At 38.7% G+C, this 23,219-nt stretch overlaps 1 protein-coding gene across 30 annotated transcripts in view; it reads right to left on the reverse strand.

Annotated features, from left to right (window-relative positions):
• The window catches only part of ATP8A2 (ATPase phospholipid transporting 8A2), a 346,608-nt gene that overhangs the window by 88,281 nt on the left and 235,108 nt on the right, over positions 1 to 23,219 (reverse strand). For all 30 annotated transcript variants that reach the window (XM_087937192.1, XM_026708935.2, XM_026708941.2 and 27 more), the window contains 5 exons: positions 15,309 to 15,383; positions 11,851 to 11,973; positions 7,337 to 7,415; positions 5,373 to 5,434; positions 3,960 to 4,016 (listed from right to left, as the gene is read on the reverse strand). In XM_087937192.1, the coding sequence (XP_087793318.1) occupies positions 3,960 to 4,016; positions 5,373 to 5,434; positions 7,337 to 7,415; positions 11,851 to 11,973; positions 15,309 to 15,383 (396 nt within the window). The remainder of the gene's footprint in view (positions 1 to 3,959; positions 4,017 to 5,372; positions 5,435 to 7,336; positions 7,416 to 11,850; positions 11,974 to 15,308; positions 15,384 to 23,219) is intronic.

Raw genomic sequence — 23,219 nt, forward strand, 5'->3', positions numbered from 1 at the left:
CAGACTAGCAATTATATTTGTGTGAAGATCTTTTGTTTTCCAATACTGGTCACACCATAGCATAAAGTATGGCTCAATTAACCAGGCAGCTGGAATGCTGGCATGGATGCTTGTGAGTAAATTGTGAGTGGAAGAGAATGAATGAAGGAGTGAATGAGCCAACTCCTCTCAAGTTTCTGGGAAAAATCAGGAGTTGTGCTGAGTCTTGAGGAAATGGGAATGAGAAACATTTCTGCTTAGCTGCAGCTGCTTTTTCCAAGTACAGGCAGCAATCCCAATTTTACTTCCTCACAATATGAACCAATGATGATGATAAGCTTCCAGACTATTAGGCTAAGATCTAATTAATTGATGTTTTGCCAGGAATTGTGGGAAGCCATCTTCAGAGTTGAACGTGGTCTACTTTGTAGCAAATTTCTTGGCAACTCACAAGCAACTGAGCAGGAAGTAACAAGCTCATATGTTCATAACAGAACGAATCTCTAATTGGAGCAGATCATTGGAATTCTTTAAACTAATTTCTGATTGGTTGTTCATTCCAATTGAAATGTAAATTTCTAATTGGTATGATTTGAAGAAATTCTGAAGGAGCTAATTTTCTATAGGTCTCTCTCTTTGAAAGGCATTGCTGATTATTATTTTTCAGATTTTGGCCAACCTCACTGAAGACTGACATTTGATTTTATGCCAGCAACAAGACTAGTGAAATCTCTGAGAAAACTCTCATATTGAAACATTTTTTTCCTCTTGGCCAGTAGTATGCTGCTCATTGTTGGCACCTCCTCAAACTTTAAAAAATATGTTTTTTAAATATTCTGTATAGTGTTTGGTAATTCAATTAATTAATTGTTAGGATTAATTAACCTGGAAGCTCAAAAATCACTGGCTTTACAAATATACTTCAACATTTCATTTACATATTATTCTTATTATATTAATGTTATTATTGTATATAATGTATATTATTAAGTGTGATTCTTGACTCTTGATGAATGTATCTTTTCTTTTATGCACACCGAGACCATTTGCAACAGGACAAATTCCTTGTGTGTCCAATTACACTTGGTCAATAAAGAAATCTATTCTATTCTATTCTATTCTATTCTATTCTATTCTATTCTATTGATGTAATCCTATAAAGTTCTAGTCTAGTCTAGTCTAGTCTAGTCTAGTCTAGTCTAGTCTAGTCTAGTCTATTCATATACAATGTATATGTTAATATACTGTATTTATGAATATGGAGCCAAAACAGTAGTCTGATCATGCTTCATCGTACTTCAATCATTTTATACTTCCAGCATATTAAAGTGAACAACCATTTTTCATTAAAAAACTGAAGTACACATTAATTATGAAACAATAAGTCACTTAATTAATTTCATCATAGGATCAGCTGTCTTACTTGAGCTTTGCTTTGCTTTAAAGACCTGAGAAGGTTGTAATTGCCAGGATTGGGCACAAAGATACTTTTTCATCACCACTATAACTGCATCTGGCTGCTGTACATGACAGTTGTTAAAAACTAACGGCTGCTGTAATAACAATTGAATTCAACCTCAATGAATTTAATTAATAAAACAGATGGAAATCCCAATTTGGCTGAAATATGCTCTAAAAATTTTCACTGCACCATATCAAAATTCTTTCCCCCATCCAACAATATTTCCACTGCTAAATCAAATTTTTCTGAATGTATATTTCAAATATCAATCAACAATCTATTATTGTCAAGGATTGATGCCATTTTAGAAAACAGCATTGTCCAGGATAAACTTTTTTAAAAAATTAAAAGTAATATTGTCTGTACACTATGTGACAGAGTTGCTATCAGAGGTTTTGCATTAAGAAGGTTGACTCAGCTTTCTGTCCTTCCGAGGTGGGTAAAATGAAGATCCAAATTGTTAAATTGTTGGGGGCAATAGGCTAACTCTGTAAAGCGCTTAGAGAGGGCTGTAAAGCACTGTGAAGAGGTATCTAAGTGTAAGTGCTAAGTGCCAACAAGTGACAAAAAAAATGATAGTAATTTGCATATTCAACAGCATTTTTACCAGCATTCAAATTTATCATTATAGAACTCTTATTAAAAGCAGGGAAAACATTATTTAAAAATTATTACAAACTTTGAGTGATATAAGAAGAAAAAAAGTAAAAATAAAAATATGCTACATGTTCATGTGTGATTTTCAGAAAATCTAGATTATTTTTAAAATATTGATTTCTCCTTCTATGAATTTTTAAATTAACATATAAAATATAAAAGCAAAACAATGATGCTTTATTCATTCATATCCCTTATACAATTTACAGAATATTAAGCTATTGGCATTGTTTCTATCAATAGGTCAGTAATTTACCATGATCTTCTATGTATTTCGTTCTCAATACCTTCCTTGAATAAAATGCTATGAGTATTCCATATTAAGTTCAAATTCCAGATTAACTGAAGCAACTCTATTGTTCCAGTGGGGCTTATCTCACTTATGTTTTTAAATGTTCATAAATGTTATTTTCTAAATGTTTTTATTTAATTTTTTTGTATATTCTTCCATGATTCTTCTTTCTATTACAATCACAAATACTGTATATACTTTAAATCAGGGGTGTCAAACTCAAAGCCCGGGGGATGTATCTGGCCTGCAGGGCACCCTGGAAACAGTGAAGGATCAGCCCGCGTTGCCTCTGCTAGCAAAACTGGAGCTTGTGAGGGCCACACACGGTCCTCCTGAGCTCCGTTTTCACTGGCAGAGGTTGCAGGAGGCCGTCTCAGCTGAAAATGGAGCTCGGGAGCCCATTTTTGCCAGCAGATAGCTTGGGCCACCACAGGTGCCCCTCAACACAAGTGACGTCCTGCTGGCCACATACCCTAGGTCAAACATAGCCCTGAGGAGGCCCTCAATGAAAGCGAGTTTGACACCCCCTGCTTTAAATGATTCCCAAAATATAGCATATTTACAAAATATCTATTTATAGCAGAAAAAAAATAAAAATCTGGTTTCATCTGTCTTATAAAAAAAAAGTAATGATACATGTAAATGTTGTGAAAAATAAAACAACTTCTAGCTACAGTAGTACTGAATTCAGCTCCAGCATATTAACTTGTAATCTTTTATTATTTTTGTTTTTGTCAGTGATCTGTTTTCTATCCACAGACAATGATCAGCATACTCTGCTTCCCAAAGGACTCCATACTAGAATATTAAAATCAGTAACACAATCCTTTATAGAAATAGTTTGACAAGCAAACTACAATAAAATAAAACAAGACAGTAAATATCTCAACTTGATCCCAAGTGCGGACAAGCAACAGAGCGGACCTGGATACTAAATGCTAAAAAGAACAGTTTAAAGAACTAGATGTATTTAGCCTAAAAAGGGGAGACTAAAGGGAGACCTGATAATGGTCTTCCAATATCTGAAGGGCCGTCACAGGGCAGAAGGTATAGAGCAGGGGTGTCAAACTCATGGCGTCATGGCATCGTCACAGGATGTATCCTGACTTCCCCCCCTTTGTTAAATTGGGTGTGGGCGTGGCCATCTACATGACGCATCTGGCCCACATGCTGTGAGTTTGACACCCCTGGTATAGAGTTATTCTCCAGAGCACTGAGAATAGAACAAGAACCAATAGGTGGGAGCTTAACAGAGAGAAATGCAAACTTGAAATGAATTTTTTGAGAACTCTCAAGCAATGGAACAACTTGCGCCTTTGAATTTTGTGTGTGCTATGTCACTGAAAGTCTTCAAACAAGGTTAGACAGCAATTTGTCTGGATTGGCCTCAAGATTTCTGCCTTGGGAACAGCGTTGGACCAAAAGATCTGCAAAGTCTCTTCCAATCCTATGATTTTGTGATTCTATAAATTATGAAAGTAATTTTTCTTCTGGATAAAATTGCAATTCAATTTTAGACAGCAAAAACGAATTTGAGATCCCTACTACTGACTTAATATTTATACTCACCTTTGTCCATGCTGTGGTTTCTAAGCCAGCTTTCAAACAGACTGTCACCACAACATACTGCAGTAAAAAAGTAGAAGAAAAATTTGAATTTCAGCACATTTTCCCCATTCACAGTTCTCTTGATTTCTTTGAGTAAAAGGTACACTACATTGGAAAAGCATGGCCTAAAACATTAGAAATTAAATGCCATATTTTGATAAATTTAATATTTAGCACATTTCAGAAGTACAGAAATTCTGAAATGATAGGAGGAGATCATACATACATATTCCCATGCCTCTGTTCTCATTATAGGATCCATCAACTACTAACTAGCTATTATATAGCCCAACTACATGCATGCTTAACATGCTTTATGACAGGCCTAATAGTATTAGAATAAATAGCAATAGAATTAGCAATTAGACTTATATACTGCTTTACAGTGTTTTACAACCTTCTCTAAGTTGTTTACAGAGTCAGCATTGCCCCCCAACAATTTTGGGTCCTCATTTTACCCACCTCAGGTTGCCATAACTTCCTCGGGAAATATTCTTTATCTTTTAATAGCTGCCCAGTTTGACAAATTCAACACACACAACTTTCTACGGCATAATAGTGGTAACTCTAAGTACATTCTACGCTATTTATTTATTTATTATGCCCAACCATAGGAAATTGTCAGATCTTACCCAAGAATGTCATAGGACAATACAGCCAAAATTTAGTTCTCTATTTGCTAATTCCAAATAGACACAATCTTGCCAGAATAAACATATACAAGTAGTCCTCGACTTGCGATCACAACTGAGCCCAAAATTTATGTTGCCAATTGAGAAATTTGCTAAGTGAGTTTCCCCCCATTTTATGACTTTTCTTGCCACATTTGTTAAGCAAATCACAGCAGTTGTTAAATGAGTAACACGGTTGTTAAGTGAATCTGGCTTTCCTGTTGATTTTGCTTTCAGAAGGTCACAAAAGGTGATCACATGTCCACCACTGCAACCATCATAGTTGTTTAAGTATTGTTACTGTTAAGTATCTGACTGTAAATCACATGACCATGGGAATGCTGAAAGGGTCATAAATGTGAAAAAAGTCACTTTTTTCACTATCGTTGTAACTTCGAACGGTCAGTAAATGAACTGTTGTAAGTTGAAGACTACCTGTACTACTATCAACCTAACAGACATACCCTGGGAGATTCTAGGGAGTGGCTATCCTAAATCTCTGATCCAGCTCTGGGCTGTGTTGTCTCTTGTTACACACACACACACGCACACACACACCCCACACCCCCTTGGAATCTGCTCCCTTCTTCCTAGGAAATTGCCACTTCATACATTATCTCCCTTCATAGACACACTCCATCACCGAAATACATCCATAATTGAAATCTTACAATAGGTAATATTTCATTTTGCATTAGCTTACCGTATAAACAATATTTCCAACAAACAGGTAGTCAACAGCCTGGCCATTTGTAAACACTGTATCTACAATAAATAATGAAAAAATATTAGATACCTTGTTCAATAAAGTCCAAATGACTGGTTGCTCAGTATATCTGGAACAAATTTTGTGTAACATACAATTCTTCTGTTCTTTCTTGTTTGAATGAAGAAACTGACTGCCCACTTTGCCTCCTTTCTTTTGATAGCTGCTGAAACATTTTACAAACTTCATATTGAGGCAGAGGTCAAAAGGGTGTCACTGGTAGCCCTTCGAGGTAGTCCAGAAAAGAAGAATAACTATCTTTAGGGCAGTGGTGGGATTCAAAATTTTTTACTACCGGTTCTATGGGCATGGCTTAGTGGGCGTGGTGTGGCTGGTGTGGCTTGATGAGTGTGGCAGGGGAAGGATACCGTAAAATCTCCATTCCCACCCCACTCCTGGGGAAGGTTACTGCAAAATCCCATTCCCTCCCCACCCCACTAACCTACTTTCCAGCTCCGTTCTCCTGTGCAGGGCAACAAAAGAAGACCCAGCCAATCAGCTGGGACTTGGGAGGCAGAGAATAGATTGGGGCGGGGCCAGTCAGAGGTGGTATTTGCCAGTTCTCTGAACTACTCAAAATTTCCACTACCGACTCTCCAGAACTGGTCAGAACCTGCTGAATACCACCTCTGCTTTGGGGTAAGATTCCAGTAAGAAAATCTTGCAAGTGTGAAAATCTTTTTCCTTTCTCAATTTAATTCTCCCTAAAACTAGGAAGGATTCCTTCTGAGATGTTTTTGCCCCTTTAGAATTCAGATTTCATGATCAGAGTGCTGGCTATATTGCAGCTCTTCTTCCTGTCTTTCTCACATACCGTTACATTGGGTGAGATTTACTGAGCATTGAGGACAGATTGGAAATTTCAGGGCTTGAGAATACTTGTGAAAATATTGTGGAACAATCAATATTATATTCTGATATTTATATATTGATAGTCATATCAATGTCATTGCTTTGTTTTATTTTATCTTGACATATAGTCCTGTGGTTCTAGTAGCCCATGATTTTGCAAAGATTTCTTCTGAACCAACTCCTAACAATTGAGAGACATGGTAAAGACTTATTTGCAAACATGCATTTCTAAGGCTGCTAAAGTCTATTCATTGCAGAGATGTTTAAAAGACATACCCTTAGATATAGGTGAATGATAGCTTTCATTTCAAGAGTTAAAGGATTTCTTCAAATACAGATAGAAAGTCTCTCGCCCCTTCTGTTTAAGAAATTTAGCATTTTCATGTGGAAATAGCTTATAAAAATCTTTACCAATTCCAATTTAAATCTTCCGAAGGGATTTTGAAGACGGAATTTTAAAATCAGTAAGTTTTGATCTAATATGAATTTGACAATCACTATTACAAAACCTGGAAAACATACAAACTCTAACTTTTTGCTTCTATCTAGTAGTTATCTGGATTTTTGCAGCCTGGATCGGATGCCCCTAATGCAGCAGAATCAGCAGAATTTTTTAAAAAACGAAGTTGGGTAGGAGCCATCTGAAAAAAAAAAAAACCCGATTCTCTTTAAATTATCAGGTCAGGTAAATATTTGGTCAAATTCCTCTTTTCATTAATCTAAACCAAATGATAAGACATACAGTTAGGGAAGCTGCATAACACCAACGTACTTGCTTCTTTTTAATGTGTAAATCAATTTTAAATAAACATAGCTTCACCAATGGACATTGTGATTTATAATGGATGTGAATTGCTATCTATTAAAGATGGCATGCAGAAAGGGAGGACTGTAGAAGGTCATTGCTGATAAATGTTAGAAAGCTGTTGGTCTGGCTGCAATGATTAATTTCCAAGGGAAATGTTTTGACCTCAAATATAAAGGGGATGGCTTAGAAAGATTGAAGATTACTTAGTTAACACATGGGAAAGAACAATGCATTTATTTACCATGTTCTAGTGCTTTCAGGGGAAGCCAAAAAAGAATGATGGAATGGATCAAGGCATTGATGCAATGACCCCAGAACACCTAAAGGAAAAACAAACAAGAAAGTCAGGACAGTGATCAAACTCTCCAACAAGTCGCATCAAACGATTCATTAAGTCCTATCAAATGAGTGAACAATTTTTAGTAGAAAGTGGTTTTTTTTTTTATTGCAAAAGCTGGCGTGTTACCACACACGCAGAGAGACAAAGGCAAATTAAAAAAAAAAAAAGAAGGAAAATTCAACAGGACTAAACCCACACAAAGACATCCCTATCTTTGTTAAGTTTTGAAAAATGTATGCAGCAAAGCCATCTACTTCCCATGTTTTAGATTTTTTTAAGATGTTTTTATGTGTATCGATCCAAACATTATCATGAAGTATGCCTTCGCGTTTCCTGGAATTGAATTTTAGGTGGAGGAAAACCATACATCAAGTATCCATTTTCTATTCTTTCTCATGCCTGGGTGTTTTTTTCATACAAATCAACCAAGGAAACCATGAAAATTTGACACTGAATAAATTTAGCATTAAAATATATGAATGTAATTAATAGTGGTGTGTGTGTGGGTGAAATTAATTAACTAACTAATACTTAACTGAAGGGGACTCTAGGCAGTTCCCCAAATGCTCCAGAAAATCTAAATATTCATCTGAGTAGCACCAGTCTAGAGTTTGGGAACCTTTTTGGACTAGGAACCATCATTTTTAAAATGATTTTTTTCTTGGGGAGTCAAAAGCTGCAGAAAACTTTGCAGAGTTATTATATTACTAGCTCGATACCCGTGCTTCACTATGAAATTATGTGGTTGGGCTTAGTTTGGGGGGAGGAAAATAAGGGGAAAAAATTATGCCCCTGCCTACCAGCATCCATCGGTATTCATCTGGCTAGCATCCTGTCAAGTGTGTGAGAGAGTTGTGGGCTGTTTGGAAACTGAAACAGTATTTGCTGTGTGAGCAAGAAGGAGACAGCAAGGAGCCTGGGCGTGGCTTAGTTCAACTGTTTTGTACTAAAGCTGCTTGGTGCTGTGAAACTAAAACTGAAGCTGAAATTCCTCTCCTCTGCTTGTGTTTTGCATTTGGAACAGATTTCTTTTCAGGTGGGGAAGGGAGTAGAACACCTTAGCATCAGAGCATGTTAGTAATAATATACAAAATACTAATGCTCTGATTTTGAAAAATCCTTTCTCAGTGAGCACCTAGAAGGAAAGAGGAACATACGTGCCAAATTTCAAGTTTGTAGGCTTTACGGTTCTGGAAATTTTGTGATGATGCATGATGGTATTTCACTGTTATATATATATATATATATATATATATATATATATATATATATATATATATATATATATATATATATATATATAGAGAGAGAGAGAGAGAGAGAGAGAGAGAGAGAGAGAAGATAGATAGATAAAAACAAAGGCAAATTAGAAAGAAGTAGGGTTGGATTTTCAACTTTCCCTTGACATATTCAAATATTTTACTCATTCATGAACTTTTTGTGTGAGTTGATAATTGTAGGATGAGTATTTTTCCTTTCCCCTTTCCACACAAGGAGGGCAGTGTTTGGTGAGGGCACTTTCTAATATAATACTGTAATAATAGCAGAAAACAGTTGTCCTTGTTCCCTTCCATCTCCATTCTCTCTCTTTTGTGTTACATTTAATTCTTTTATTTTATCCCCACTTCCTGACAACCATTCCTTCTCAGAAATTGCCATCTGCTTTATAATTCAAGCAATTTTTCCCTTGAAATCTAGGGAGAGAAACAACTTAGTTTTACCTTGTTGCAGTGATGAAAATTTTATTTCCTAAATTTGCTGAGGTTTGAAAATCACTCACTATATTCAGTAATATTTTTAATCACGTTGATCATCTGATTTTTTGAATACATTCTAAAACAAACATTGCTATGTAAAAATAAAGTGACCAGGCAACTAATTCAGATATTCAGCAAAATTCAAAACAATCCTGTTTACTCTTTATTTCTGTAATAATAGGATGATGAAAGATACATGCAAAACAACAAAACCCAGTCCTCAAAGTTTCTTATGCTATGCTTAAGTTCATTAAGATCCCACATGAAAAAAAATATAATCTTTTGAAATCTTAAAACCTCCAGCACAATCTTAGACCTTTTCTGTCCTTTAAGCTCTGAAGTGCTGAAGTTTTATTAGACAGAGTAGGTTAATAAAACATGAAAACTGAGAATGGAGGAAATTCTCCAAAATATGAAAAGAAAATATTAAGTGTAACTTTACCTGCGTATCTCCCTGAAACATCTTTTTAAACCTATAACCTGAAGGGAACAATAAAGTCATCTCAATATTTTTCCTAGAATCTCTGGAGAGGAAGTGGTGAAAAGGCAACTGGTAAAAGTGTGGGAACATTTCATCGCCAAGTATCAAATCTGTTGGAACTTGTTGCAAAGAACACAATGATATTGATTAATTCATACGCAAGCATAGAGGCTCTTATAAACGTATATGGCTAATATTCCAATTTGGAACCCTATGCCTGACCTTTTCAACTTGCAGCAGGGAAGCGGGGACTTCATCCAGTGAGAGTCATCATCCTTTGGAAGGAATTAGCAAGCAGAACTCCTGCCAATTCAACATACTAAATGAAGCAGACTTTTTTTTATACCCTGTTGCAGCTGGATGCCAAAATACTGCCAATGTTGTAGACAGTCTAGTTGCCGTGGCTCAAAAGATAATGAGAACCAGCTCTTAGAAGTTAATATTCAAAGTTTAGGTTATTCCAAACACTATCATAAATTTTGTACCTATTCCTAGGGTTGAGCTGCCTTTAAAAATAAGAAAGATATAAGCATGAATATATAAATTGCATTTCCTCGGTACAAGAAAGCTCAACCTATTCTTAAATGGAGGTGTCTACATGGATTTGAGTATTTCTTATTTTGGGAACCCAAACTCTGACAGCACTGACCGGGGAGTAATGTACTGGATTTCTACATGAGTTATTTGTTAACATGGTCTTGCTCAACTTAATGCTTGATGACATTCATTGTCTTTTAATATGGGCTTGTTGGTACTGTGAGATCATTTGGAATTTCCAGATAGAAATGTCAGTATAGAATGTTGTGGTTGTGTTGTTTCTGACATTTGACAGTCTTTCATAGCTAATGATATGGAACTTGGATTGTTAACCTGTATCCATTAAGATTTTTAGCTGGTTATTTTTTGCAACTAACCCCCCTCTGCAAAATCGAGATGTTTATGAGGAAGAGGCCTTTTTCAGTGGGATCTAGGACAACTCATCATAGCCAACTCACCATTGCCAACTGGCTATGACCCACTTGCCATGACCCACTAGCCAGAGACAATATGGCATGGCCAACTTGCCTTGGGACAACTCATCCTGGGACAATTCAATGCTGTATTAATAATTTCATTCAGATACTTTTATTATCAGTAACCACATTTACATCAAAATTATTGTAACTCTTGGATTTCTGGATTGACTTCTTTATTTTATTATTATTGGCCAAAGTTCCTTTGAAATTAATTTAACTTTTGTATTTTTTGAATTGTCAGGTAATGAGTTATCCTATGGCAAGTTGGCCATGGTGAGTTGGCTGCAGCAAGATGGCTGCAGCGAGTTGCCCCAATCCATTTTTGTTGATGACGCATTTAGTTATAACAGAGGTGTCAAATGAGGGCTGGATCAGCATTGTAGTTCTCCTCTGCGGGCCAGCCACAGGAGTGGGGGGAGGGGGAGACAGGATGTACTCCCTGCCGACCCAAATAACACCCTGCTGGTCAAAATATTTTGGCTGGCAAAGTGCTGTCAGAGGCAGTCCAGGCCAAAAATGGGTTACGGAGGCTGCACATGCCCCCCGTGCCCCATTTTGGTGGCAGGGTGTTGGAGGAGGCTGTCCAAGCAAAATGGGCTGTGGGGATCACACATGGACTGACTGCCTTTGTTATTTCCAGGCCAGGCCCACAGGCCAGATTTAAGTACCACGAGGGCCGAATTTGGCCCGCAGGCCTTGAGTTTGAGACCCTGAGCTATAATGATACTTCTTTGTCTATTTTTTCAGAGCCTTTTAATTCTTACTCTTTACTAGATATATAATTATATTAGTATTTTCTGATAGGATTGTTTTGCATGTAATCTTCCCCCATAATCTGAATTTTCATGAACCATAAAAAACATAAACATTGTTTTTTTTTCTACCATGCAGGCCTTCTTTTCTGTTAGGGCTGTGAGGTGATTGTAAATATCTTCTTTCATTTTAGATAAACCACAACTGAGTGTGCCATGATCACGAATCACAACTGGAAGCTGATTTACTACCATTACCAGACCCAGCATTTATTAAGGATGAACTTTAAGGATTAATCATTTCAGGGTGTTCAATCTGAAATAGCAGCTGTAAATTAAAATTTCAGCTTTAAGCTATTATAGCCCTGTTGTTTTTAATCCTTCCCTCTAGGTAAACATTGCCTCTTACCCTGCTATTGAACCCATCAGCATTTTGAGTAATTTTGTAGAGCTGGGGAAACCTAAGCATGTTGTCCTGCGAGCACGATCGTTCAAAGATTCCCAAGGTGAAGGGAGGTAATGCTGTGAAAATCTAGAAAAAACAAAGGCAGTAATTAAAAATAACAGCCCATTAACTTTATAAGCAAGTTGAAAAGGATACGTCATACCTGGAAAGAATCCCGACATTGTTAAAATCCACACCACCAGCTTTACTAAATTCAGTTGTGCTGAATCTAAGTTAGATGCCTGAAGCAGATAAGTTTTTAATCATAATGTGCTGGATGTCAACCCTGAAGCTGACCAGGGTGAAGCCATCTTGGAGCTTCAGTGTTGCCACACTGGAGCGAGGGATAGGGAGGGGCGATTAGAGATAGCTGGGCTTGTGTAGTCAAAATAAAATACTTTCTCAAGATTTTCTCCTGGGAACCAAGGACATTCTCACACCTGGCCGAATGAAAGAGGAGTGATGTCACCAGACCAGTGGATGCTGCAGTGATTGGGCCAGGTGACTGATTGTTTGGGGTTGAGGGAATTTCTTTTTTACTTTTATTTAGGTGAAAAACCAAGGGGCCCTTCAGAGTTAGTTTTCACCAGATATGTGCCAATATGATATTTCCAAAAAGCTATTCTTTGAGGAATTCACCTGCTTTGGAGTGTTGCTTGCAATGGATTTATTACTTGGAACCCCGACACTGGATAGCAAAGCAGAAGGCTGCAACTGAAGAAAAGTGTCCCGTGATTTCCATTCAATGAAATAAAAAATAAAAAAGAGGCCTCTGAATCAACGGCTAATAAGGCAATTCAGAATACACCTTAAGCCAGTGGTCTAACCCTAACCCTAACCTTTCTGGCACCAGAGACTAGTTTTGTTGAAGACAATTTTTCTATGGGCCAGGGATGGTTTTGTGTACAACCTAGATTTGGGCATGTGCTGAAGAGGTTTGTTTCGCTCATTGGCCTGATGCTTGAGCGAACCGGTTCCTAACAGGCCATCAGTCTGAGGCCTGAGAGTTGGGAACCCCTACATTAAGCTACCTTTAATTTTTGAATTTTGGTATTCTGTAGAAGTTAGTCTTAGGGTTCAGCTTCCTTGAGGAATATTTAATATCTACTATTCTAATCCCGAACAGTTTTTTTTAAATAGTTAATTGTAGCCTTATATTTACATGGGATGAGGTACAAGTGTGGAGAGAGTATTGTATTAAATATTTAAAATGGCATTTCTGAGGTTAGGTTTAAAATTCTGCTTCCTTGACACTAGTGGAAAAATGTAATATGTGCTTTTAGAACTGTGCATCTTTTAGGTTGAATATTTATACTGGCATTTACATAAAGATAGGAATACATTAATGCTTCCTTGATGCTGATAGTAAAATCCAGTATGTACATTCTGTGCATAAGGTGAATCCTTAGATAAGAGATATGGAGATTAGTTACAGTGAATGAATGAATGATTCATTTTAAATTTTATGTTTAGTTAAAAAAATCAAACAAATGGATTAGTAGACAAATCAACCCAGATATTTTCACTTGAGGTGCAAATTATGAAGCTCAGTTTATCATACTTCAGACACTATGTTATACATCAGACCCAGGACTCTAGAGAAGCTTACAATGCTTGGAAAGAGGAAAGGAAAGAGAAAAAGAGAATGCCCAACAGCAAAGTGGATGGACTCACTTATGGTAGTGATAGCAACAGTACTTATATTTATAAATCACTTCACAGTGCTTTACAGTCTTCTCTACTGTAAGTGGTTCACAGAGTCAGTATATTGCCCCTGACAATCTGGGTCCTGATTTTACTGATCTTGAAAGAATGGAACACTGAGTCAACCTTGAGCGGAGTTAACCCTGAGCTGGGGAGAACTGAACTGCCGAACTGCAGTCAACTGGCTGTCAGCAGAAGTAGCCTGCAGTACTGCATTCTAACCACTGCGCCACCATGGCTCATGGTGATGCGTGCATCATTGGAAGATCTGAAATACTAGTTGACAGAGTGATTGTCATGAAGCAAGTCTATCTATGTTGACATCAACTAAGTGGTACACATTCAATCAAAACATTGTTAAGCTTAAATTAAAGCTTCTATAGAGTGGTGAGTGATTCTTGGTTTAAATATTTGTCATTTTGGGGGGCAGATTAGGGGAAGAATTAGGATTTCTTGGATCTGGTAGTAAAATTGGGAATTGCATCAGATTTAGGGTTAACTTTTATCATTAAAAGTAATCTTACGTTTTAAGGTGTAGATGGAGGATGGGATTGAATGTTTATTCTAATATATAGGGCAGCTGAGATTCCTCGAGGTTAATGGTAATATTTACTAATCAGACTTGAACATTTTTAATGTTTTGTGGTAGATAAATTAATATTGAATATAGAAGGATACCAAATATCTGGATTACCATTTAGTGTTAGTGTTATTCTTCCTTTGTTTTAGAAAAATTGCATGAGAATCTTAGAATTAGGCAGTATTTTCATCTTTTCTGGGGATATTGTTTTTTTAATTAGTGTTGAACGAAATATATTTATGATGGTAAATATTTATACTGGAAATTTGGTAGATTAGTTTTGGGTTAGGCTTATTTGAGACTGATAATAACATTTAATGGGTGATTTTCCTTGTCTAATCATGAACTAATCAAGCATGACGAAATGTCGTGTCTCCAGTGTCTTCTCCAATGAGTGGGGTCATATCAACTAAATTAGATTGCTTATTAAATATTAAAATAATATTATTAAAACATCAGGATAGCTATGTGATAATTATGTGACAACAGCTGACTCAGCTAGTAAAGATGAGCCATCAGCATGTATAGTGACATATCAGAGAAAATGACTGCATATCCTCTATTAAAATGCTCTCAAGAGCCAGTTCTCTATCTAAGGAGTAGGCAAACCATGGTTTGCCACTTCTATTCCAACTCTTGAAATCCATCCATCCTCCCGATTAGTTTTGCTCACTTCTGTGAAAATTCCACTCTCTGGTGACCTCAACTGCGGCTGTTCCATGTGACTGCAGTCTCTGACCCTGGGAAAGGAGACTATTCTGCTGTATCTGAACTGTGTCCTATTTTAGAATGAAAGTAGAATTCTATTCTAAAGACAATTGAACCATACCCTGTTGTCTCCTGAGCGATTGTCAAGTCTGTTGAAAGTTGATGGGACCACTTTGACTTGGTTGGCCATAAATTGTGGAGGCATTTGCTAGGTTTAAAGAATTATTTAAATTTTTAAGGAATTATTTCAGATCAGGAATAAAAACAAAATCTTTCTATTTTTGTTCAGGCCTACTGGCCAGTAAGCCCAAGTGAAATAGCCCAATGGAAAGGATCAGATGAAATAAACTGCACAGACATGAACAGGCATGGAATGTTATTCCCAGTTTGGCTTGTTATCCAGTGGAGGTGGAGGGGGGAGAACACTTACCACATTGTAGAGCCCAATGCACCAGCGCTCAAATAAAATCTGCCCAGAGAATCCATTAACGAATGCAAACCAAAGCTGAAATAGAGAAAGGTTGCACAAAGCTTTAGATCAGTGTGACACAACATATTTCTACACACTGGAGAAGCACATGGAATGTGGACACTGTTTGGAAGCAGCTGCAGAGCAAATTCTAAAAATAAGTGCTCACAGTTGTTCTTTCTTAAATAGAGAATACTAGAGGAGTGTTGGAACAATCTGTAGAATTTGCATCATTACACTAAAATAACAAACTTGTAAGCATATACAATGACTCATCAGGACTAGCAAATTCTTAGTGAGTATTCATTAGCACTAGAAGCTAATCTGGTTTCAGCCGCATCCCATGTAAAGCCTAAACTGCATGCCAAGAAAAATAATCCCGTAAATACATGATACTATTCCAGTGGGCTATGTCTTACTTAAGTTCTCTCCCACCTTACGATTTGAAATGGATGAAGATGTTGAAAAGACTATTTTAAACAAATATTGAAAATAACAACAATAATACAATTCTTGTTCCAAACAGTGATCTGGGTTGCAAAGGCTGATGCTTCAATGACTCCCTAGAGTTGCAGTGTTGCTATGCAATATGAGGATTTAGAAATCAGAAGAAATCAAAGTCTTATGCATTCTAAGAACAATTGGCAATAAGCCAGTAGCACTGAATTCTGAGATGCTTATACTGAGTAGAATAAAACTCCCTTGCATTTGTGCAATTAGTTTCACAGTTTTGTAGATATGACTACAGTATTACTTAAATACATATAAAATGAATACCATCCAAAGTTGCACAAATAGAGATAAGATTCCAGTCTAGTTCTGGAAAGAGTAAGTAACCTTCTGGAGCAGTATTGGGTGAGGTTGGAGGGGGACACAATTGTGGTGTAGGAGTAGAAAGAATCTCATCCAAAGATGTCTGTTTTGCTTTGATTTAGTTAAATATAGTATTATGTCCACATAATTTTTGCAATTGAAATCATGCCTATCTTATTTTAAGGAATAGGAAATTCCGCAACTGTAGAAGAGGCATTTATGTTTCCCTAAAATTTAGGTCCAGCAAATAGCTATTTCATGTTTTTTTAAAGGATTACTTTCCATATTAAATTTTGGGATAATTTAAAAAAATATGCTAGACATTATGTCAGAAGGGCATAGTTACATGTCAGGTATTATGAGCCAAAAGCTGAGATCTGACTTTTACCAAGTAATCAATGGATCTTTTCTCTCTGCCCCACTCCTCTGGAGCCTTTTCAGATACCATAAATAAATAATAAAACAAATAAATGTGTTCCTCCTTCCATCCTTGGTTAATAGACCCAAGTCCTGAATTTTGAGTAGAATTCATTGGTTTTGATTGTCAAAAGCTTTGACTTCGATCCCAAAATTCACATTTGCAAATGCAGTGGCAATACTATTGTACAGAAATGGTAGATCAATTAGTGTAAACTTAATACTTTAACCAGTGGTTTCTGCTGTAGACATGCAATAGAATTCAGATGAATTCTAAGATCTGCTGAAATGAAATTATGTACATTTTGTGAATTTGATTTCCCCAGATTTCTTTCAAGACTTCCATTCTATGATTCTGTAAGGAAATTAAATATAGAATATATTTAATAATAATTGTCTAACCCAGGGGTGTCAAACTCAATTTCATTGAGGGCCTCATCAGGGTTGTGTTTGACTTCAGGGGGCCATAGGATGGGCGTGGACAGCTCTACGTCACTTGAGTTGGGGGCGTCTGTGGTGGCCTGAGCACTCTGCCAGAGAAAATGGGCTCCTGAGCTCCGTTTTTGGCTGCGACAGCCTCCTGCAACCCTCTGCCAGTGAAAATGGAGCTCAGGAGGGCTGCATGCAACTCTCCCTAGCTCCATTTTCTCTGGCAGAGGCACTGCAGGCCATTCCTTCACTGTTTCTAGGTTGGCCCCGCAGGCCAGATCTAAGCAACCTTTGGGCTGGATCCAGTCCCTGGGCCTTGAGTTTGACACCCCTGGTCTAACCAATAGTGGTTATCAGACAAAACAATTTGGGGGTATAATCTTTCTTTACACTATTAAGCTGATTAACCCATATAGCATGATACTTACCAACCCAACCCAATGTCTTAAGCCACAGGACATAGATATATTATATCTTAAACAGTAGCTTAGTTTCTTCACAGTTTAAGGCATATCTGCCTCGTGTGGCTTAAAGTAACAACACACGTGAAGCTCAGTGGCACTGTCCTACAAAATCAATATGTTCTTCCAGTTTCCTAATCCATTTCTGACATCAGATTTATTTTGGGAACAAGTATATTGATAGAGACTAACAGGTAAATTGAGAACTAAACATACTCTGAAATTATATCTAACTTCAGTCTTCTGAATGGTCTATTTTAAGTCTAAGATACACATACACACACACATTTTCCCAGAATGATGGGGAAACTCCCACATGCCCAAACCAGTCATCTCCCTTCTTTTCAAGGGTCTTGACTTTACATGAATTGCTAAAACTGTGCAGGCCTGCAACTGACCATGGTTGACTCAGATTTGGTGAATCTACAGGGAAGCCTGCCAAGTACAGCTCTGTGTGCCAAGCCCCTGGGGGGCTGCAGACCACAGCTATGGAATTGTTATGAGCAAAAGCATCCAGAGTTATTAAATGTCTTTTCTTATCTGAGAAAAAAATCCTTCTTAAATTTTATTTTGTTCCATTAACTATTTATCGGCTGCTGGCCAGCCTGCCTCTCAGAATGGCCAACCTCATTATTTATAAAAATAGTTACGCAAAAGAAAACACTGAAGTTTCCTTGAAAAGACATTCAAATGCAAGTACAGTCGGAGTTAAAGCTGAAAATTCAATGGTGGGAGCCAGGGGGAAAAATGAAGGAGACAGGGCAACCCACTCTCAGGGAAAGTGGCTCTGATTCCAATGTTCAGCCCAAGATCTGGAGCTTTGGAAGTCCTGCACTGCAGCTGTTTATTTATTAATTTTTATTTATTTATCACATTTATATAGCTGCATATTTCATGAACTGTGACTCTGGGTGATGCACAACAGTAGTGTGTGTGTGTGTGTGTGTGTGTGTGTGTGTGTATAGAAATAAAATACAAATATCAATAGCACTTAGACATAAACCACTTCACAGTGCTTTACAGCTCTCTCTAAGCGGTTTACAGAGTCACCCTATTGCCCCCAACAACTTGGGTCCTCATTTTACCCACCTCAGAAGGATGGAAGGCTGCATCATTGAGCCTGGGGAGATTCGAACTGCCAAACTGCAGTCAGCTGGCAGTCAGCAGAAGTAGCCTGCAGTACTGCAATTTAACCAGTGCGCCACCGAGGCGCTTATATAAAAAACAGAGTAATAAATATCCCCCAAACCCCAAAATAACCCAAAATACAATCCAAGTGAATAAAAAATGCCCCCCTCAACAGTGGAGTCATCTAGCCAAGTCTTTGGTTCCACTGGTTTACCAGGTCCAATCACACAACCAGGTCTCGAAACCCTTTCAGAATATCCAAAGGGATGGGGCTGTTGCTACTTAATGCCAGGTTGGCCTTCATTAAAGCTGTAATTCATTGCAACTGAGTCCATCTACCTTCTCTTTACCTTATATTTTTTCCAGCATTACAGACTTCTTCACACAATTTGTCTAAGTAGGTTGATTTGAGCATCAGCATTTGTGCTTTGAGTGAAAAATCTGAGTCGATTTCTTCCATAATCTATTTGCTTGTGTTTTTGTTTATTTGTGGTATTCTCAGGAATCTTTGCCAATACCACATTTCAAAAACATTGATAATCTTTCTATGTTGCTTCTTCAAAGTCTATCTTTCACTTCCATAGAGTGTTACAGAAAATAATATTGCCTCGGTATTCTGATCTCACAGCATCTTTTCCAAGGTCTTCCTGGCTGTTCTACAAAATGCTGGTATGAAACATATTTTGTGACTGCTTGTGCCTTTACTATTGATCCTAAAAAGCAGAAGCTATCTATCGCTTCCGTCTCTTCATTGTTGAAGATGGATAGAAAGCTAAAAGTGAACCGAGTTGAACAAGATTCTGAGCAATTTCATTTGCAACTAATGTCATTACATATAATTATTATGGGATATTTAAAGTCTAAAATAGATGAACTAATTTATTTAAATGCTAATTTATTTAAATATGTCAAGATGATGAGATAACAAGCCACCTTTTCTAAATGCAAACATTTATGCAAAAGAGACAGCTTAACAATAGTTAGAACTACCCCTCCATCCTGTTGAAGGACATGGTTGCTGATGCAACTACTGTTACCAATGTTTATCACAGGCTCCAATTAAAGCTGTAGAATATGTGGGGAACATATTAAAATCTAAATATAACAGTTCTTTCCACTGATATTAACTTAATTTGCATGGCTTTTCCAAATATATTTACCTAACAAAGCAGGCTATTTTTATCATATGGTATTTATTTATAATACATCATTTTAAAATCTTTTTTGTGATGACTACATTTCAGGAATGTATAATATCTCTTTAATGAAAATACAATACCTACTTTATTCTTATCATGTGAATACAAGTAAAGGATTTCCCCCTTAACCTAACCTAATTAGAAAGATCCTGTGTGGAATAGTTAAGGAATATAAATTGACAAAATACTGAGCTATATTTGCATACCAAACCTGGTCCTTACAATCTAGCAGTTGTGTTTGCACAATATATTAGTCTTGATTAGGTTTTTATGGCTTAGACTTAGAGCATTGTACAAATATGCTAGTTTGGTTAGTTTAAGATTCCATGTATTGTCTTGTGTTAATGGAATAATTAGCAGACCAGCTCTTTATAAACTAGCAGTCATGTTTGCACAATGTATTACTCCTGATTAGGTTTTTATGGTTTAGCACAATTAATCTACATTAATGGACTGATTCAACAACACATGTGTTGTGTGAATCTAGTCTGAATAAAATGAAGAACATTACATAATTTTATATACATTATGGAAAGCTGCATGTAAATAAAACACAATATTTCTTTCTCAAGAAAATATTCCATGGATTAGATGAAATGGTCTGAGACCCACTAAAGCTTATGAGATAATATATTTGTTTGTGAATTGGGATCCAAACTGGCAAAGGATGGGATGAGCTTTCCCAAACCCATGGAAACATTTAGTTTCTCATTCAAGAAGCTTCTTCAATTCTGAGGGGACTGAACTGGTGGGATGAGCCATAAATAACACGAAAGGCCAAACAGTGTTTTCAGACTCAAATCTTTTTGTCTGAACAACAAGCGAGGAATTTTATATAAATCCATTTATGCATGTCGAAAAATACTCTGTGCCTGTTGCCAGTATAAAAAAAAACTTGGCAAGTCACAATCTTTTACTTGCTTCAGCAATATTTAATTTTGTATAAAAATGGCCTTCCTTTATCCAAAGCCTATATCAGGATCAGCGTATCAGGAATGAATTCCCCTTATGTCATAAATAGACTGTTGTGGAGCGAAGGAACGGACGAGGCTTAGACCAGAGCATACAAGTAACAGACTTTATTCAAGGGAATAAAGGGTTGTCGCGTCTGCCAGCTAACAAGGCAGACTGCTAGCGAACAACAACGGCTGGCTCTGCTCGACAGCCGGCTTTTATAGCCGACTGTCAAACGGAGCCAACCAATGGGAGCTGCTGATGCTCCCGCCTAAACAGCGGACCTGGTTGGGAACTCCAACCAGTCCCAAAGACATAACACCCCTCCCCCCTAGCTGGGCGCATGCATAGTCTTTGAGGTATGATGGTGGACTGCGCTGGCGACCCGAACGTCGAAGCTCAGGGGAACTGCTGGTGGGCATCGAGTCCATGGAGCACGGCTCCGAGGCCGCCGTGGTGTCCTCTTGGTTTGGCACTGGATCCTGGGAATGAGATGTCTCCCCTCGTTCGGGCTGGCTCGGCAGAACGTCTCGGTTTGGATGGTCGGTGCTCCTGCTGGGTGGATGTGATGGAGATTCGGGTCGGCAGTCTAGGTCCGTTCTCGGCTCACTCTGTTCGAATGGGAATGTCTGGTCCCTCAGGAAATTCCCTTCTGGAACCTGGGCGAGGACTCGAGGGCTGGCTGGTGGATTCGGCTCACTGCTGGTCCGGTCATTCCGCCGCCTGCGTAGTTGGTCCAGGTGCCTCCGCCACACGCGACCGTCTTCTAATTGTACCCGGTAGGACCTTGGACCGGTGATTGCCACGATCTGTCCTGGCACCCACAATGGATCCCCTGCGTAGTTCCTTGCAAAGACTGGGTCCTGCAAGGCAAAGTCTCGCACCTGGCTGTCAGAGCCCAAAGGGGTATCAGGGCAGTAATGAGGATGCAGCCTGTCAAGAGTAGTCCTTAAACGTCTCCCCATTAAGAGTTCAGCCGGGGATTTGTTAGTGCTAGTGCATGGGGTTGTATGCTGGCTGAGGAGAAAACGGGATAACTTGGAATGCCAGTTTTCCTGACCGAATCTGGCTAGTGCCTCCTTAGCCGACCTGACAGCTCTCTCCGCCATCCCATTACTAGCAGGGTGAAAGGGGGCCGTGAGGACGTGTCTGATGCCCAGATTCGTGACATACATGCTAAATTCGCAGGACGTGAACTGCGGCCCGTTGTCGGAGACTATCGTGTCTGGGAGCCCATGAGTCACAAAGAGTCGGGTCAGGGCTTTGACAACTGCCTGTGTGGTGGTCGTGGGGAGCAAGGCAACGTCTATCCATTTAGAATACGAATCCACGACCACCAAGAAAGTCTTGCCATGCACAGGCCCAGCCAGGTCGATGTGTAACCGTGACCATGGGGCATTGGCGCTTTCCCACTTTGTGGGTGAGGCTGCTGGTGGGGCTGCCCTAGATTCCTGACAGGGTTTACAGGAGCTTACCCACTCTGCGATCTGATCGTCCATCCCGGGCCACCATACGTAACTGCGAGCCAATGCCTTCATTCGCACGATACCTGGATGGCCCTCGTGCAGTACCTTCAGTATGGGCACGCGAAGAGTGGTTGGGATGACGACTCTGGTACCCCACAGCAGGCATCCCTGGAGTTTTGATAATTCCTGTTGACGTGTTTTAAATGGGACAAAGTCAACTGAACACTTTGTTTCCGGCCACCCCCTCCCCACCCAGTCCAGAACCTGGGCGATTATTTTATCTTTCTTGGAGTGTGCCGCGATGTCATCTGCAGTTACAGGTAGCTTAAGTTCATTGACTTCGAAGATCGCGTGCACCGGAGCTGGGTCTTCAACTGGGGTCGGCAAGGGGCAGCGGCTGAGAGCATCTGCGTGGCTTAAAGTCTTACCGGGGCGATAGACCAGCTTGAACGAATAGGCCGCCAGGAACAATGTCCATCTAGTCATCCTGGGGGAAAGAACTTGTGGAGTTTGCCTGTCCCCCAATAAAAGTCCCAAAAGTGGCTTGTGGTCGGTAATGAGTTCGAAATGGTGGCCAAAAAGGAATTCGTGGAATTTTTTGACTGCCGCTACTGCAGCCAGAGCCTCCTTATCAATCTGGCTGTAGTTTCTTTCAGTCATGGAAAGGGTCCTGGAGAAAAAAGCAATTGGCGCCTCGGTGCCATTGGGGAGTCTGTGACTTAGGACAGCTCCTATCCCGAAAGGGGATGCGTCAGCGGCCAAGACCAAGGGAAGGCGTTGGTTGAACTGAATTAAAACGGCGTCAGAGGTGAGCAGAGATTTGATCGCTTTAAATGCATGGGATTCTTTGGGGCCCCAGTGCCACGGAGTGTCTTTATCTAATAACCTGTGTAAAGGTTCAGCGACTGAAGCTTTGTGTGGTAAGAATGAAGCGTAGAAATTTAATAAACCCAGGAAGGCTTGTAGTTCCGTTTTATTGGTAGGTGTGGGTGCCTCATGGATGGC

The sequence above is a fragment of the Pseudonaja textilis genome, chromosome 7, assembly GCF_049901715.1.
Source record: "Pseudonaja textilis isolate UNSWEBS1 chromosome 7, rPseTex1.2, whole genome shotgun sequence".
NCBI classification, from domain to species: domain Eukaryota; kingdom Metazoa; phylum Chordata; class Lepidosauria; order Squamata; family Elapidae; genus Pseudonaja; species Pseudonaja textilis.